This window comes from Microtus pennsylvanicus, chromosome 13 (assembly GCF_037038515.1).
Source record: "Microtus pennsylvanicus isolate mMicPen1 chromosome 13, mMicPen1.hap1, whole genome shotgun sequence".
Lineage (NCBI taxonomy): Eukaryota > Metazoa > Chordata > Mammalia > Rodentia > Cricetidae > Microtus > Microtus pennsylvanicus.
In genome coordinates, this window is record NC_134591.1 from 45283426 (window position 1) to 45298835 (window position 15410).

Below are 15410 nucleotides of genomic sequence, written 5' to 3' on the forward strand. Positions count from 1 at the left end.
AAAGCCAAGGCAAGATGCTAAAATATTTAGAGAGTGATTAGAGCCTTGTGAGTGTGCATGTGCTTGCGTGTGTGTGTGTGTGTGTGTGTGTGTGTGTGTGTGTGTGTGTATGTGTGTGTGTGTGTGCGTGCGCGCACCTATGATTAAACTCAGGGCTTTGCACATGCTAGGCAAGTATTCTACTACACCTCCAACCCAAGCCTCACTTTTTTTTCCTTTTTTGGGTTTTTTTGTTTGTTTGTTTGTTTGAGACAGGGTTTCTCTGTAGCTTTGGAGCCTGTCCTAGAACTAGCTTTTATAGATCAGGCTGGCCTTGAACTCATAAAAAAGGGAATGTGAGGTTCTGCAGGAATTCAAGTGACCTTTTAGTTTTTGAAAGTCAAGCAAAGTCTGTTCAAAGAGGACAGTTTTGTTGATTTTGAAAGAAAAACACCAGGGCAGGCAAGCTGTAAAACAATTTCTTAGAGGAAGGGAATGGAGAAGAGAAGGGATAGGCAGTGTTATCAGTAAGCTAGCATGGAGGTCAGTCGTCTAATGGGCAAACCAGCTACACTGTAAGGACAGGAGCTTTAAAAAAAAAAGTAAGAGCCGGGTGGTGGTGGCGCACGCCTTTATTCTTAGCACTTGGGAGGCAGAGGCAGGCGATCTCTGTGAGTTCGAGACCAGCCTGGTCTACAAGAGCTAGTTCCAGGACAGGCTCCAAAACCACAGAGAAACCCTGTCTCGAAAAACCAAAAAAAAAAAAGTAAGAGAACTCCAAGTATCAGAATATGGCCAGCATTGGAAAGGGGCAAAAAAGAAGTAAAAAGAAATGGTTTTGGCTTTTTGAGTCTGAATGGTGGACAGACCCAGCCCAACCTCACAGTGGCTGATAGGGAATGCTTCAAAATGTCTTTTAATTGAAATAGTGATAATGCCTATAAAGTAGTAGTGAATTATAATGGGTTTTCAGCTTTTTATATTTGTTCCTTTTTTCTCTTTAGATCCATTTGGTGGTGATCCTTTCAAAGGTTCAGATCCATTTGCATCTGACTGCTTTTTTAAGCAGTCTTCTACTGACCCTTTTACCACATCAAATGCTGACCCTTTCAGTGCATCCAACAATAGCAGTAATACATCGGTAAGTGTCAGGTTTAAAAATTCAGACAGCTAAACCAAATATCCTAAGGAAATTTCTTGAATATACAGTGATAGAACCTGCCTTTTAATTGTTCTTAATGGTCCATATGAAATTTTTTTTAAATATTTATTTATTATGTATACAATATTCTGTCTGTGTGTATGCCTGAAGGCCAGAAGAGGGCACCAAACCCCATTACATATGGTTGTGAGCCACCATGTGGTTGCTGGGAATTGAACTCCGGACCTTTGGAAGAGCAGGCAATGCTCTTAACCTCTGAGCCATTTCTCCAGCCCCAGTCCATATGAAATTTGTCTGGCTTCCACCCATGCAAGTTTTTGTCTAATGGAATATTTCATACTTTGATCATCCACTGGAGATGACTAGGATGCTTTAGCGTGTCCAAAAATGGAGTCCATCTTTATCTCATTGCTGATATTAAATAAAAGAGACTGGAAATCCAAAAGCCTGTCTTAAGTAAAACTTTGGGGTTGGGGGGAACGAGACAGGGTTTCTGTGTAGCTTTGGAGCCTGTCCTGGAACTTTTAGTTCTTGTAGACCAGCCTCGCTTCAAACTCACAGAGATCCAACTACCTGCCTCTGCCTCCTTCCTCAGTGCTAGGATTAAAGGCGTGCATCACTGCCGCCCGGCTTTAAGTAAAACTTTTTATAAATATCTGTTGATATAAATATAAAAAGGAATACATGTTGTTTTATAGTTATACCTGGAATGTTAATCTTGAAAAGTATAAATTCCCACTGACTGTCAGGCTCTCTTGAGTACATGTCTACAACTCTGTTTAGTAGCCACAGGCTGATCCAAAGCCTCTCAATGCTGCATGGTCATTGTCTCTAATCTTCAATTTCACTTTAAAAGGCAGATGTTGATACTCCTGCTTTAAAAAATTTAGACATTTTTGGTTGTAAGCCTATCCTTTAGTGACTGAGCCATTTTTCCCGTTATTTATGCTGAGCAGTGGTGGCAGTGGCATATGCCTTTAGTCCTATCACTGGGGAGGTGGAGTCAGGTGAATATCTGAATTTGAGGCCAGCCTGGTCTGCAAAGAGAAATTCAGAGCTACACAGAGAAACCCGGTCTCAAAAACAAAAGAACAAAAACAAAAACAAAAAAAAATCTTTTTTTAAAAAAATCATGTTACTTTAATTTGCTCTGGGTATTTTGTGTCTGAAGACTTTTTTTAAAAACACTTATATAGGACTGGAGAAATGGCTCAGTGTTTAAGAGCACTGGCTGCTTTTCTGGAGGACCCAGGTTCAATTCCCAGCACCCACATGGCAGCTCACAATTGTCTATAACTCCAGTTTCCTGGGATCTGACACCTTCACACCAATGCACATAAAATAAAGTTAAAAATAAGTTTTAAAAAAATTATATAGAGAGAGGCTGAAGAGATGGCTCAGCAGGTAACAGACTTGGGTTCAGTTCTCTACACCCACCAACAGCTCACAACTGTCTGTAACTCCAGTTTCAGGGGATCTGACACCCTCTTCTGGCCTCCACAGACTACAGGCCGGCATGCATACAAGCAGGAATACACACACACACACAGCCTGAACACTCATATACGTAAAATAAGAATAAATTTTAAAAACTTATATCCTGGATATTTAGAAATACTCAGAATAATACAATGAAATTGTGTTATTTTTTATTTTATTTTGTTTGTTCTTTATTTAAGACTTTTTGAGGCAGCAGTCTCATTTCTATTAGTAAACTGGACCTAGAAGGGCACAATTAATTGATAGGCATTTTACATGACTGTTTTGTCATTTATTATTCTTAGGTGAAGATTACTTCCTTAAAAGAATAATGAACCAGATGTGTTTCAGGCCTGTAATTCCAATGCTTAGGAGGTAGGGTCAAGAGAATTAGGAGTTCAAGGTCGTCCTCAGCTGTTAGTGAGTTTGAGGCCATCCTGGGCTATATGAGATAAAATATGAACAGAAAAATAATGTAATATATGGGAGGTTAACAGAGATTAGATTAATAGTACTCCCTGCCCCTCACCCCACCTCCCAAGACAGGGTTTCTCTATCTGGCTATCCTGTAACTTTCTCTGTAAACCAGACTGGCTTTGGACTTACTATGTAGTTGAAGCTGGCTTTAAACTCTAGATCTTCTGGCCTCTACCTCCCTGGTGCTAGGATTGCAAGGCATGTACCACCATGAAGTCAGGCATATCTGACCATTATTCTGTTTTGTTTTGAGACTTGGTTTCTCTATGTAACAACCTCAGCTGGCCTGGAACTTACTCTGTACACCAGGCTAACCTTGAACTCGCAGAGATCTACCTGCCTCTGCCTACTGAGTGCTGGAATTAAAGGAGTAGGCTGCCATGTCCAGCATGACCATTGTTCTTTTCTGGGCAGTCCACTCTGTCTCATCCCTGTTAGAGTGGCTGCACTGTTTGATGAAGAAGTAGAAGGAAACCTGACATCCATAAGTGCATTACTTCTTACCCCTCCTTGGGTGTTGTGTATGTGCCTTCCTCTTAAGGGCAGAATCCTAAATTTTTATTTTTGATTTTGTTTTGTTTTGTTTTATGATACAGTGTTTCTCTGTCCAATCCTGGTGGTCCTGTAGCTCACTAAGTAGACCAGACTGGCCTCAAATTGACTGTGATCCACTTGTCTCTGACACCTAAATTCCGGGATTAAAGGCCTATGACACTATGCCCTGCTAGATTTGTTACACAGTGTTAAAGAAAGTGGTAGTATTTGGAGTAAAAAGAGGATAGTAGTGAAAAACTGTTAAAGTCTAAATAAAGCCTGTAACTGTAATTTAGGTTTTTCTTCTGGTGTTAAATCCTTAGTTTTAGGCCAGGCGGTAGTGGTACACACCTTTAATCCCAGCACTCAGGAGGCAGAGGCAGGTGGATCTCTTGAGTTCGAGGCTAACCTGGTCTACAAGAGCTAGTTCCAGGACAGACACCAAAACAACACAGAGAAACTCTATCTCGATAGATAAATAAATAAATATCCTTAGTTTTAGTAAATAGGCCATGATTACATGAAATACTAATATTAGAGGTAGCTAAAAGTGCATGTGGGAACTTTGTACTGTCTTTACAATTCTTCTGTAAGTCTAAATCATTTCACACTAAAAAGTTCACATAAGCACTTATAAAGCAAAAGAATTGAATACCATCAAAGTCAGGATACTGGTCACCTCTACAGGGCTGGGTAATACAGCTCAGTGACAGGGCTTAGTTAGCATGTGTGAGCTCTGGGTTCAGTCCCAGTACTACCAAAAAGTGATCTGCAGAAGAGGGGTTGGAATTGTGGTTGGCAAGAGGCACATGAAGCAACTGACTGTTGGAACCTTCCTGAGAGATGACTGCATAAAACTTGTTAAATTATACATATGCCTCATACTTTTTAGAATAAATATTTTACAGCCAAAGAGAGTAAGTATTTTCATTCATTGAGACTACATATAAGGAAAGGGAAAACTGTGTTCCAGATGTTTATATTTTCTAATAAAGAATTTTGTAAAGTATTTTTTAGGTTTGACAGTAAAATTCCAGCTATGAAATGTTGCCTCTCAGTCATAGATTTGTACCATTCCTATAGGTAGAAACTTGGAAGCACAATGATCCATTTGCTCCTGGTGGAACAGTTGTTGCAGCTAGTGATTCAGGTAAAGACCTTTGTTGTCAGTTCTATTAGTGCTCATCATTGCTTCTTCTTTAAGAGTTTCTTCACTAAACATTTTTGCCCTATTCATTATGACTTTTAAATTGATGTGTAATTATTTCCATTTATAACATGCTGGTAATAGCAGCAACAAGTATTTGTGTATCACTTTTTACTTTCCTTACTCATTATCTCGTTTATCATTCACCTTCAAGGTTTTTCTAGACTACATACTGTGTTCAGTTCAGTAAAACCAAGAAGCTTTTGCTTTATACAGTATAGTGTTGAGCTGAAAAGAAAATCGGTCAGTGGGTAAGAGCACTTTCTGTATAAGCCTTCAGACCTGAGTCTGAATCCTAGACTTGTATAAAAAGCTGACTGCACTTGACTATAACCTCAGCACTGAGGAGCAGAGACGGGTGGATACTGACAGCACACTTGCCTACTGGCCAGCTAGTCTATTCAAGATGATGAGCTTCTGGTTCAATGAGAGACCTTGTCTTAAGGCAATAAGGTAGGGAACAGTAAAGGAAAACATCCAGTGTTCTACCTTGACCTTGCCATGAACATTCATGTGCAAACCACACATATGCACATGTATAAACATGCACACAAATATATGAAAGGAAAAAAAATATTAAAAATTAGCAGGGTGTGATGATAACACTTTAAAATCCTACTTCTCAGGATGAGGTGGGATTGCTATAAGTTCATGGCCAGCCTGAGCTACATAATATGAACTACATAGTGAATTTCAGACTAGCCTGGACTATAAATAAGAACTTCTTTTTTGTTTGTTTTTTGGTTTTGTTTTTGAAAAAAGGAGGTGACTGGAGAGATGGCTCAGCAGTTAAGAGCATTTGCGGCTCTTGCAGAAGACCCATGTTCAGGTCTAGAACCTACCTTTTGGCTCACAACAGTCCTAATTTCCAGGTTCAGGGGATCCAGCGCCATCTTCTGACCTCCATGGACAGCAGGTGCACATGTGATGCACATGTACACATGCAGGCAAAACACTCTTCTACATGAAATAAATCTTAAAACGAGGCCCACATAAATATTCTCCAGTATATTTTACTTTCTTGTGAGCACCTCTTTCTCTTAACCCTGGTGTTCAACCCTATAAAGTGTTGTTTGGCATTTACTCCTAAAGATTTTAGCCTAAGTTTAAAAGTGAGTGGCTTCAAATGAGTAATAAAAATTGTTTTTAATATAAAGAGGTTCTGTTAAAATACAGAGAAAAATCTAAGCACGAGGAAACTAAGTTCTAGAATATTAATAACTAACTTGATCAAGGTTACAGTTTATGAAAAGGTAAACCAGTTGACTAGATTCGATCCTAGGTCTGATGGAATCTTAAAACATTTTCAAAACGGCTTGTGGTGGCTCATGCCTTTAGTCCCAGCCCTCAGGAGAATCTCTGTGAGTTTGAAGCCAGTCTGGTCTCCAGAACAAGTTCCAGGACAGGCTGGAAGAGAAAACCGAAAATAAATAAATAAATAAATAGATTCAGCTAAGTAACTGCTTTGTTTCCACTCTTCATTAAGAATAAGGCTACTGCTTGGGAGCATAGGAAATTAGAGGAAAGTAAATCCAGACATAATGCTTGAACGTCATGTGGCTAGTAGGATGTGTTATTTTCTCAGGTTGTTGATGTGACCAAGTAGTTTATGATATAGAGGGATTAGTACAAATGCCTCAACAAATTGGATCTCTTCTGTTGAATAAATTGTCATAAGATTCAGCATGACTGAATTTCAGGGAATTGGGTTTTAAACCCCAGCATGAGTAGCAAGAATGAGAAATAAAAAGCAGATATGGAACAGACAAGTAACTCTAATGCTGGGTACTAAGCACATTTAGAATTGTGGGCTTTCAAAATCAGTTTTTAAAATGAGTAAATTTCTGTTTATTTCATATATATGTTTAATTTATATTAGTTAAAAATCATTGTCTTCTGTTACTGCTAAAATATGGTTGTTATGAAAGTACATTAAGTGCTTGAGTTCTTTTCAGCACTTGCTTGCTCCTGGTGGATAGACACTGCACACTGTGGAAGAAAAGTAGTAAGGAAAAGCCAGTCCAGAACCTGTTTCTTTATACTCTGTTCTCACTTGTAAGCGTGATTTTTCTACTTTAGATGAGATTAGTTTTGGGGTGTGTGTGTGTGTGTGTGTGTGTGTGTGTCTGTCTGTCTGTCTGTCTGTCTGTCTGTCTGTCTGTCTGTCTGTCTGTCTGTGTGACTGTGTATAATATCTTACTAGTCCCAGATTGAGGAAATACAGTGTCTTTCCAGGTGCTGACTAAAGCTGTGCCCAGTAAGATACGAGTGTTTCTTTGCAGGTACATTTTACTCAGGGTATCTCTTGAAGACTGTGAGGTTGACCTTGATAATCTTACATTTAAAGGGTATAGAGGTGAGGGGGAGGTCTTCATCTTAGGATTCTTTGGTAAGCAGCTACTCTTTGAGGGAACTTTTTCTTTAGGATTTTTTGTATGTTTGGTTGGTTGGGTTTTTGTTAGTTTGTTTGATTTCGGTTTTTCAAGGCAGGATTTCTCTATGAAACAATCCTGACTGTCCTCAAATTTACTCTGTGAGCCAAGCTGGCCTTGAACTCACAGAGATCCGCCTGCCTCTACCTCGAGTGCTAGAATTAAAGGTGTGTGTCACCACGACTGGCCATCTCTTTTTATTTTTAACCACAGGTTCTTAGTGCAAATCCATCCTGGAAACTTGAGCAGGTGTGCCTTTCCTCTTCCAGCATACACACTCAGATCTGTGACCGCTGGCTAGGATGGGGGAAATATCTGACAAATTCAAACTACTTATCAATTATAGATAAACTGTGGAACAAAGTAGAGTACAGTCATTGTGGTAGTGAATGAAGAACTCACTTCTTGCTGTGGAAAACCCCCTGGGTTTGTGGAAGAGGTAGCATTTGAAATGTGTGGCTAATGACCCTTTAAGGTGTTTGATACCATTATGAGAGATGATTTGGCCAAGCACAATGTCGCATGACTGTGATCTTGGCACTTGAGAGACTGATAGACAGAAAAAAAGTTATATGCCATCCTGGGCTCTACTTTCCTCAGAACAAACAGCAATTAAATGAAGTCCATAGGAGCTGTATGACATGTGTTCCAGAGCTTAAACACCCCACCTTCAACTAGACCTGCTTTGCTCCTGGGTCATTTACAGCTGGTTTATACAAAGGCATACACCATACGGGATTTTCAGTATATACCTTGTCTGTATAGACATCAGTCATAAATTTAGGAATATTTATTCTGAATGTTACCAAACAAAACACAGACATGAGATATAGTGTCTTACACTGATTTTTCTTTGCTCCTTCTAGCCGCAGACCCTTTCGCTTCTGTTTTTGGAAATGAATCATTTGGAGATGGGTTTGCTGACTTCAGCACATTGTCAAAGGTAATCTGCAGTGATTAATAGGAAGAAACAATACATCATGTTCCATCAAATGAGCGGCCTTCTTATAGTTAGAGCCTTCTCACAAATGTGGATAGAACTGCGTCAGTCTGTAGCAGGGCTGATTTCAGATGGATGTTACAGATCAGCTGTAAAGCAATCGAATTTCTATACGTAGGAGGCAGTGGTACAGGTGGTTCATTTTCTTCTGAAAGGTCTACTCAGTGTCAGCGTTAGAGTTGTCTCTCTGTTTAAATGTTTTTTTTCCAGCTGAATTACATTTTTTCCCTGTGTCCTTTCTGGGTCATTAGCCACAACATTCATTCCATCTCCTGTATACCTATTTGATTTTATCCTTTGAAGTTATTAGCGTCTGCACCAAGATAAAATCCAGTGCTGGGTGTCTGCCACCTGTTGTCCAGCATAGCTGTAGTATTGATTCAGGCTAAGAGAAAAATATTTGAAGATATGCAAAATTGTCTATCCCTATGGAACACTTGACAGTGTCCAGAGACATTTGTGGTTCTCAGAACTAGGTAGAAGATACTGCTCATATCTAGTGAGTTCATCCTCCAGTACACTGCAGAGCCACCATTCCCACTCCCTGGATGTAGTTATTCCATCCCAAAAAGTTAGCTGTGCAACTGTTGAAAAACACTGGACTAGCCCAGTGGTGGTGGCCCACGCCTTTAATCCCAGCACTCAGGAGGCAGAGCAGGCAGATCTACAGAACAAGACAGCCAGGTCTACATGAAAAAACCCTGTCTCAAAAAACCAAAAAAGAAAAAAAGAAAGTTTATCATTGGCCTAAATAAATCATAATCTGATTTGTTACAGGAAAGCCAATAATTCTCATATGTTTAAAAGTCAGGGTTTTCAAACCAACATTAAGACTTAATATTTGAAGCTGGAGAGATGGCTTAGTGGTTAAGAGCATTGACTACTCTTTCAGAGGACCTTGATTCAATTCCCAGCACCCAAATGGCAGCTCACAACTGTCTGTAATTCCAGTTCCAGGGGATCTGACACCCATGGCAAAACATCAATGCACATATAAAGTAAAAATAAATAAATTTTTAAAAAGACAACATTCCACAGGATCAGTTTACTTTTGAAAAATTGACTCTCAGATTATCTGCATAGTTTTTCTAGAAGCCATTTTCTCTAATTTTTATTGTCTTGCCTATATGTAAGTGCACTGAGAAGCATAGAATCAGCCATTCTTTTTGTTTCATTTTCATTCAACTCAGACGATCTTTTTGTACCTCAAGAAGTTTTGTGTTGTTTAATGCTTACTTAATAAGTCTTTAATCTTTTTGTTTTGATGTCTGTTGGCTCTTGATAAGTAAAGCTATGAGAATACCTGCTCATGCAGATGAATTGTAATCCTGTTTGTTCTTGAATGTAAAGGGTAAAATATCACTTTGGGGAATTTAAATAAAACTGCTGATACGTAAATCATTCATCTGAATACTATATGACCATGTGTATATCAAACTGTTTAAACATTTCTTTCTAAACAAAGGTCAACAATGAAGATCCTTTTAATCCTTCCACATCAAGTTCTGCCAGTAATGTGGTTCTTCCAAACACTGTGTTAGAGGAAACATCCACCAAGAGTGAGGATGTACCTCCAGCACTGCCGCCCAAGACTGGAACTCCAACAAGACCCTGCCCGCCACCCCCTGGTATGAGAGTTGGGGCCTTTCCTGGACAAATGTATGCCTTTTCCCTCTAGAAAGTATTGTGTGGGCCTTTCTTACGTTGTTTCGTATTACATAAAGGCTGTGAACAAGAACCAAGCACTTAGCATAAGCTTGCTGCTGACCTCTCCAGCTAGGCATGTGCCCCTTCCCCTCCCCATTTAGATAAAATTTGGGTGACATCTCTTTGTTTTTTTTTTGTTTTTTGGAAACCCATTGATTAATATTTGGATAGCAGTTTCCTGTACTCTGGTTTTTAAATTAATTTTTTTTTTTTTTTGGTTTTTCGAGACAGGGTTTCTCTGTGGCTTTGGAGCCTGTCCTGGCACTAGCTTTAAATTAATTTTCTTGAGAAAAAAAAACAAATACAAAGTCTCTGTAAGTCTTTTATTTTTTATTTATTTTTGTTTAGAAAAAAGCAAGGAAGTGGCAGGCAAGAGTGACAAAAAGAACTGCTTGCCCTTTAAAACTCATTTAGTTTACAATAGACATTTGTTTTGTTTTGTTTAGCTGGCCTGGAACTTGTTTTTGTAGACAAAACTGGCCTTGAACTCAAAACTCTTGAATAAACCACCTGCCTCTGCCTCCTGAATGCGAGGTTTAAAGATGTGTACCTTTACACCTGGCTCCAGACATCTGACTTTAAAATTTTCTTTGTCTAGTCTAGGAACAAATTGTAGATTTTTTGTTTTGTTTTGTTTTTTGCTTGGTGTTGTGTTTAGCACTACACCAAGAAAAGGTTTGTTTCTATGCAGCATAAAGTATCTATGAAGACAATTCCCCAGAGTGTGGGTAGTGCTGCCAGCTCACTGCTGGGTAGCAGTTCAGCCCCAAAGTTAGATGATCACTTTTTTAAGTTTTGTTGAATAACCATTTTGCCTTTTCATAATAACTTTCCCATGGTATTTGGTTGAATATCTGTTCAGAACTTATGTAAATGAGTTAAGTGCTTCTCATCTTTTAAAGAGTCACCTATATTATACATTGTTAAAAGTAAGTTGATCAGTCTTCATATTTGAAAGTAATATTTTGTTCAAATGCTTTTACACCTGTGTGAGTATACTTTTAAAACCCAAATACCTTAATTTGGTGTCTTAATTAAAGCTGAGAACAAGGCTAATGTGATAACTTAATAGGGCACAGGTACTTACTTGCTGCATGAGCCTGGTAACCTGTATTCAGTTCCCAGAATCTATGTGAATGTTCAGAGACAGAACCGTGTAGTGCAAGGTTTTACTCTTTATACTCTTTTGGGGGTGCCCACCACCCAGCTCTCAAGTACACACACACACACACACACACACACACACACACACACACACGGAGGCTTATTTTTACTTATAAACACCCTGCTTTAGCTTGGCTTGTTTCTTGCCACTTTTCTTAAGTTATCACGACCACCTTTTGCCCCTAGGCACTTATCTTTCTCTATTTCTGTTTGTTTGTTTGTTTGTTTTTGAGACAAGGTTTCTCTGTAGCTTTCGGAGCCTGTCCTGGAACTACCGCTGTAGACCGGGCTGGCCTCGAACTCACAGCCTGTGCCTCCACCTCCCAGCTCTTTGTCTATTTCTGTATACCTTTCTTTACATCTTTCTCCGTACTTGCTGTGTAGCTGGGTGACTGGCCCCTGATGTCCTCCTCCCCTTGTTCTCTTGCTCCTCCTCTTCCTCATTTCTCCTTCTATCCGTGCCTGCCAGCCTCATCTAGCCTTGCTCTTGGCCTTGCTATTGGTCATTCAGCTCTTTATTAGACCATCAGGCAAAGAATCACAGCTTCACAGTTAAACATATTCTGCAGAAGCTGAAGCAATATGCTTTAAAATAATATTCCCCAACAGAACTAACTTCATGAAGTTGCTCTGGCCCTACATGCCATACACACATGTACTGTGGCACTCATGTTCACACACACACACCATCTGTAACGTTCACAATAATAATAAGGCTGAGAACATTCAGACGTCCATTACTGTAGAAAGAGCCAAGGAAAAGAATGGTTTGTTGAAGAGGTCACTGTCCAGGTGGTTCTAGCCTGAGTTTGTGAACCCCACCACACCCCCAGTTTTAGTAATTAAATCTGAGACCTCATGAATGCTAGATAAGCACTCTGCCACTGAATTACATTCCCAGCGCTTTAGTATTTTGTTTTTTAGACTGTGCCCCATGTAGTCCAACCTGGTCTCAAACTGAATTCCTCCTCCTTTCTCCTGCCACATTCCAAGTGCTAGTATTAACCCCAGGCTTGGTTTTGGTTTTTATTGGTTTTGGCTGCTGTTGTTGGTTGGTTGGTTTTTCAAAGCAGGGTTTCTCAGTATAATAGTGCTACCTGTCCTGGAACTCACTTTGTAGACCAGGCTGGCTTCAAACTCACAGTGATCCGCCTACCTCTGCTTCCCAAGTGCTGGTATTAAAGGCGTGCGCCACCACTGCCTGGCTTTGGTTTTGATTTCCTTTGGGATTTTCATTGGTTTGTTTGGATTTTTCTAGTGGTACTACAGAGCAAACCTAAGGATTCATAAGCTGTACCTGGAGTCATTATTTTGTGATCTTAAGCCTGTTATTTCCTATATCTAAGCCTCAGTGCTTTCGTTGTTATATGGTGGTTGTGACACAGATCCTGCATGCCTTCACAGCACTTTCCGAAGGCAAGTGTAGTGGTATGCAATACAAGCCTCTTTTGTAAACTATGCTTATGAAAAAATCAATTATGACTATGAGCATACTGCTATAGGAAGAACACATTTGAAGAAACTTAAATTTCTCTCTTTTTTTTTTCAAAAAATGTTACACACTTTAAGTAAAACTTTAAAATTGGAGAAAGCTGGCCATAATGGCACACCCCTTTAATCCCAGCACTAGAGAGGTAGAGGCAGGCAGAGCTCTGAGTTTGAGGCCAGCCTGGTCTACAGAGCAAGTTCCAAGGCAGACAGGGCTACACAGAGGAACCCTATCTCCAGAAAACCAATCAAGCAGTCAATCAATAAAGAGTAAATAAATATATATATATATATAAATAAATGGTATTGAAACAGTGGGTTATGAATTAGCAGAGCAATGTGCTGTTATTTGATCAAAGATTAGTCAGCAGTACATGTATAGACTGTGAACTTCTAAATGTTGGTCATTCTCAGCTTGAAGTTTTACAGAAGTGAGGTTTTTGTCAAGTTAATCTTATATTTTATGCTACTAGGCGTTATATATGTGTAATTATACCAGAGAAAAGACGGAAGAAATTTGCCACATTTCAGAATCGCTCATTTTTGCTGCTGCTAGTGTGAGGCTGTGGCTCCAGCAGCAGAGGCCAGGCTGTTTGTCCTTTACCCATTTTCCTTGTGTCTCACTACCTTCCTTAGGACCGTGCTTTTTTAAATGGAGAAGGACTTAATCTTTGGACAAAATCATAATTCTTGGCCCATTTCCTCGTTTTTGTTTTTGGACTTATCCATTTAGCTGCCCCTGGTTTTTGAGAGAGGTGTGAAGACTTTGAGCACAGTTGGTGTGGCCATTTAAGGCAGTATTGAGAATATGCCGTGGACTCTTGCTCTGTGCACTGCCTGCAGCTCTTTAATGCTCCTGTGAACATGTTCTGTGTGCTTGTGTTTGCTGTGTCTGCTGGTTAATTGTAATGATTTTGATCCAGGGAAAAGACCCATCAACAAATTGGATTCTTCTGATCCCTTTAAACTGAATGATCCATTTCAGCCTTTCCCAGGCAATGATAGTCCCAAAGAAAAGGATCCTGATATGTTTTGTGATCCATTCACTTCTACTACCACTACCAATAAAGAGGCTGACCCAAGCAATTTTGCTAACTTCAGTGCTGTAAGTACTGTGAATGGGCTGTTTGGGGGAAAATCTTTGCATTTATAGTTTGAAGAGTTGACAAAGATTTCTTGGTAGCCTTCCAAATTTGCATCATTTTACAAACATACTAAAAAGTATCTTTTATTCTTCCCCCAAGCAAATTCTATTTGGTTTGGTTTTGCTGGTTCTTAGATGATTGCATTGCTCAGCTGATTTTAGTTGTCTTGTTTCTTCTAAATAAGTTATTTTATAACCCATCTTTCAGTCTTGGTAATATAAATATAAGTAAAATCTCGACAGTTATTATTTGGCAGATGGTTGCGCATGATGGTGATTTTAAAGTTTGCTGTCTGCCTACTGTTTATAATGCCAGTAACAAGCTTGTCTATTTGTAACTGTATGAGTGTTTGTGTACAAAGCTTTAGCAGTTTCTGTAAGAGGACAGTGCAGAGGTTCTTTGTACAAAGTCAACTCCTTATTTACTATATTCACAGTCGTTGTCATGGTCTGTTGTTGTGGTTCTTTTGATCCGTCTGTGAACCCGTGATAAACTGTCATTAAGATGGAAGAATTCTTTAAAAAGGTTGGAGAAGTGCTATGAGAATAGCTTAAGCAAGACCTTTATGATCATAGAAATGGAGCAACCAATCATGGAGAATCATATATTTCATCATTGCTCAGATTAAACAGATTTTTTTAATGAAATTCTTAGAATAGCTAACAAAGTTTAATTTTTCCAGATTTTTCCTTCACACAAAGTAACATTCATTACCGCTGCCTATTCTATAAGAATTTCTCTGCTTATTACCTTTTATCCTTGACTTTGGAAATTGGAGATTGAGTGGCCGAGTGCCCCTGGTCACAGCTTGCCTGTTGTTTTCTTCCTCTAAGTATTATTTGGGAACCTTCACTAGTTATTTTGTCCCTGTGGCTACTCTGCTTACCTAGAGAAGAGATGTGCAGAGATCTTTGTGCACCTAAGGCAGCTGCAGTACCTACCTTTGGTCTGTACTCTCAGGTTTCAGGGGCATCTCTGAGTGTGAAGGAACATGATAGAAATCCTATTTTTAATATTGAAAAGAAGTGGCAAGGCAGAATTATCTTCTATGTCAGGTGGAGGTTGAGTTGTTTGAAGCAGAGAAGAACTAAGAATTGACTTTCTTAGGAGATTATGATCCTTGTTGTAAAATAACATTCTGGAAGTTTGTGATGTTCAGTTCATTATGTTAAATATGGTTCTGCAAGTCAAAACCTGGTTGGAATGAGTCTTAAACAATAGCAGAGGCATTTTACTTATTTCCTGCTCAGAGTCTCAGTACAGTACAGCATAAAGTAGCTAACAATAAAGTCCTCTGTTTTCATTGTGAGGGATTTGGAAAGTATACCAAGAGTCTCATGCACACTGCCAAAGCCTTCCAGTTAATTTCACTTCTTTTGATGGCCTCCTAGACTGAAACCAGGTAGAGCTTTGTATCTAGTTTCTACTGAAGTTGAAATTTAATTGTAATTACAAATATTTTTTCCAATTTAATCACCATCAGTATTAAGGTTTTGCTTAAACTGGGTCATTTTAGTTATATAAAACTGGGTTAAAAGTTTTTAAATATTATCAGAATCTTCAAAATATTTAAAAAATAATTTGGTTCATGTACTGCTTAATCTAGCTAATATTCTTATATATAGCAGAATTTACC

The 15410-nt window shown here is 39.0% G+C and overlaps 1 protein-coding gene across 4 annotated transcripts in view; it reads left to right on the forward strand.

Moving 5' to 3' along the window:
- The window catches only part of Eps15 (epidermal growth factor receptor pathway substrate 15), a 99361-nt gene that overhangs the window by 80739 nt on the left and 3212 nt on the right, over positions 1–15410 (forward strand). For 2 of the 4 annotated variants that reach the window (XM_075946047.1, XM_075946046.1), the window contains exons 20-24: positions 984–1120; positions 4715–4781; positions 8137–8213; positions 9736–9898; positions 13553–13734. In XM_075946047.1, the coding sequence (XP_075802162.1) occupies positions 984–1120; positions 4715–4781; positions 8137–8213; positions 9736–9898; positions 13553–13734 (626 nt within the window). The remainder of the gene's footprint in view (positions 1–983; positions 1121–4714; positions 4782–8136; positions 8214–9735; positions 9899–13552; positions 13735–15410) is intronic. The other 2 variants (XM_075946049.1, XM_075946048.1) reach the window with 1 other exon arrangement.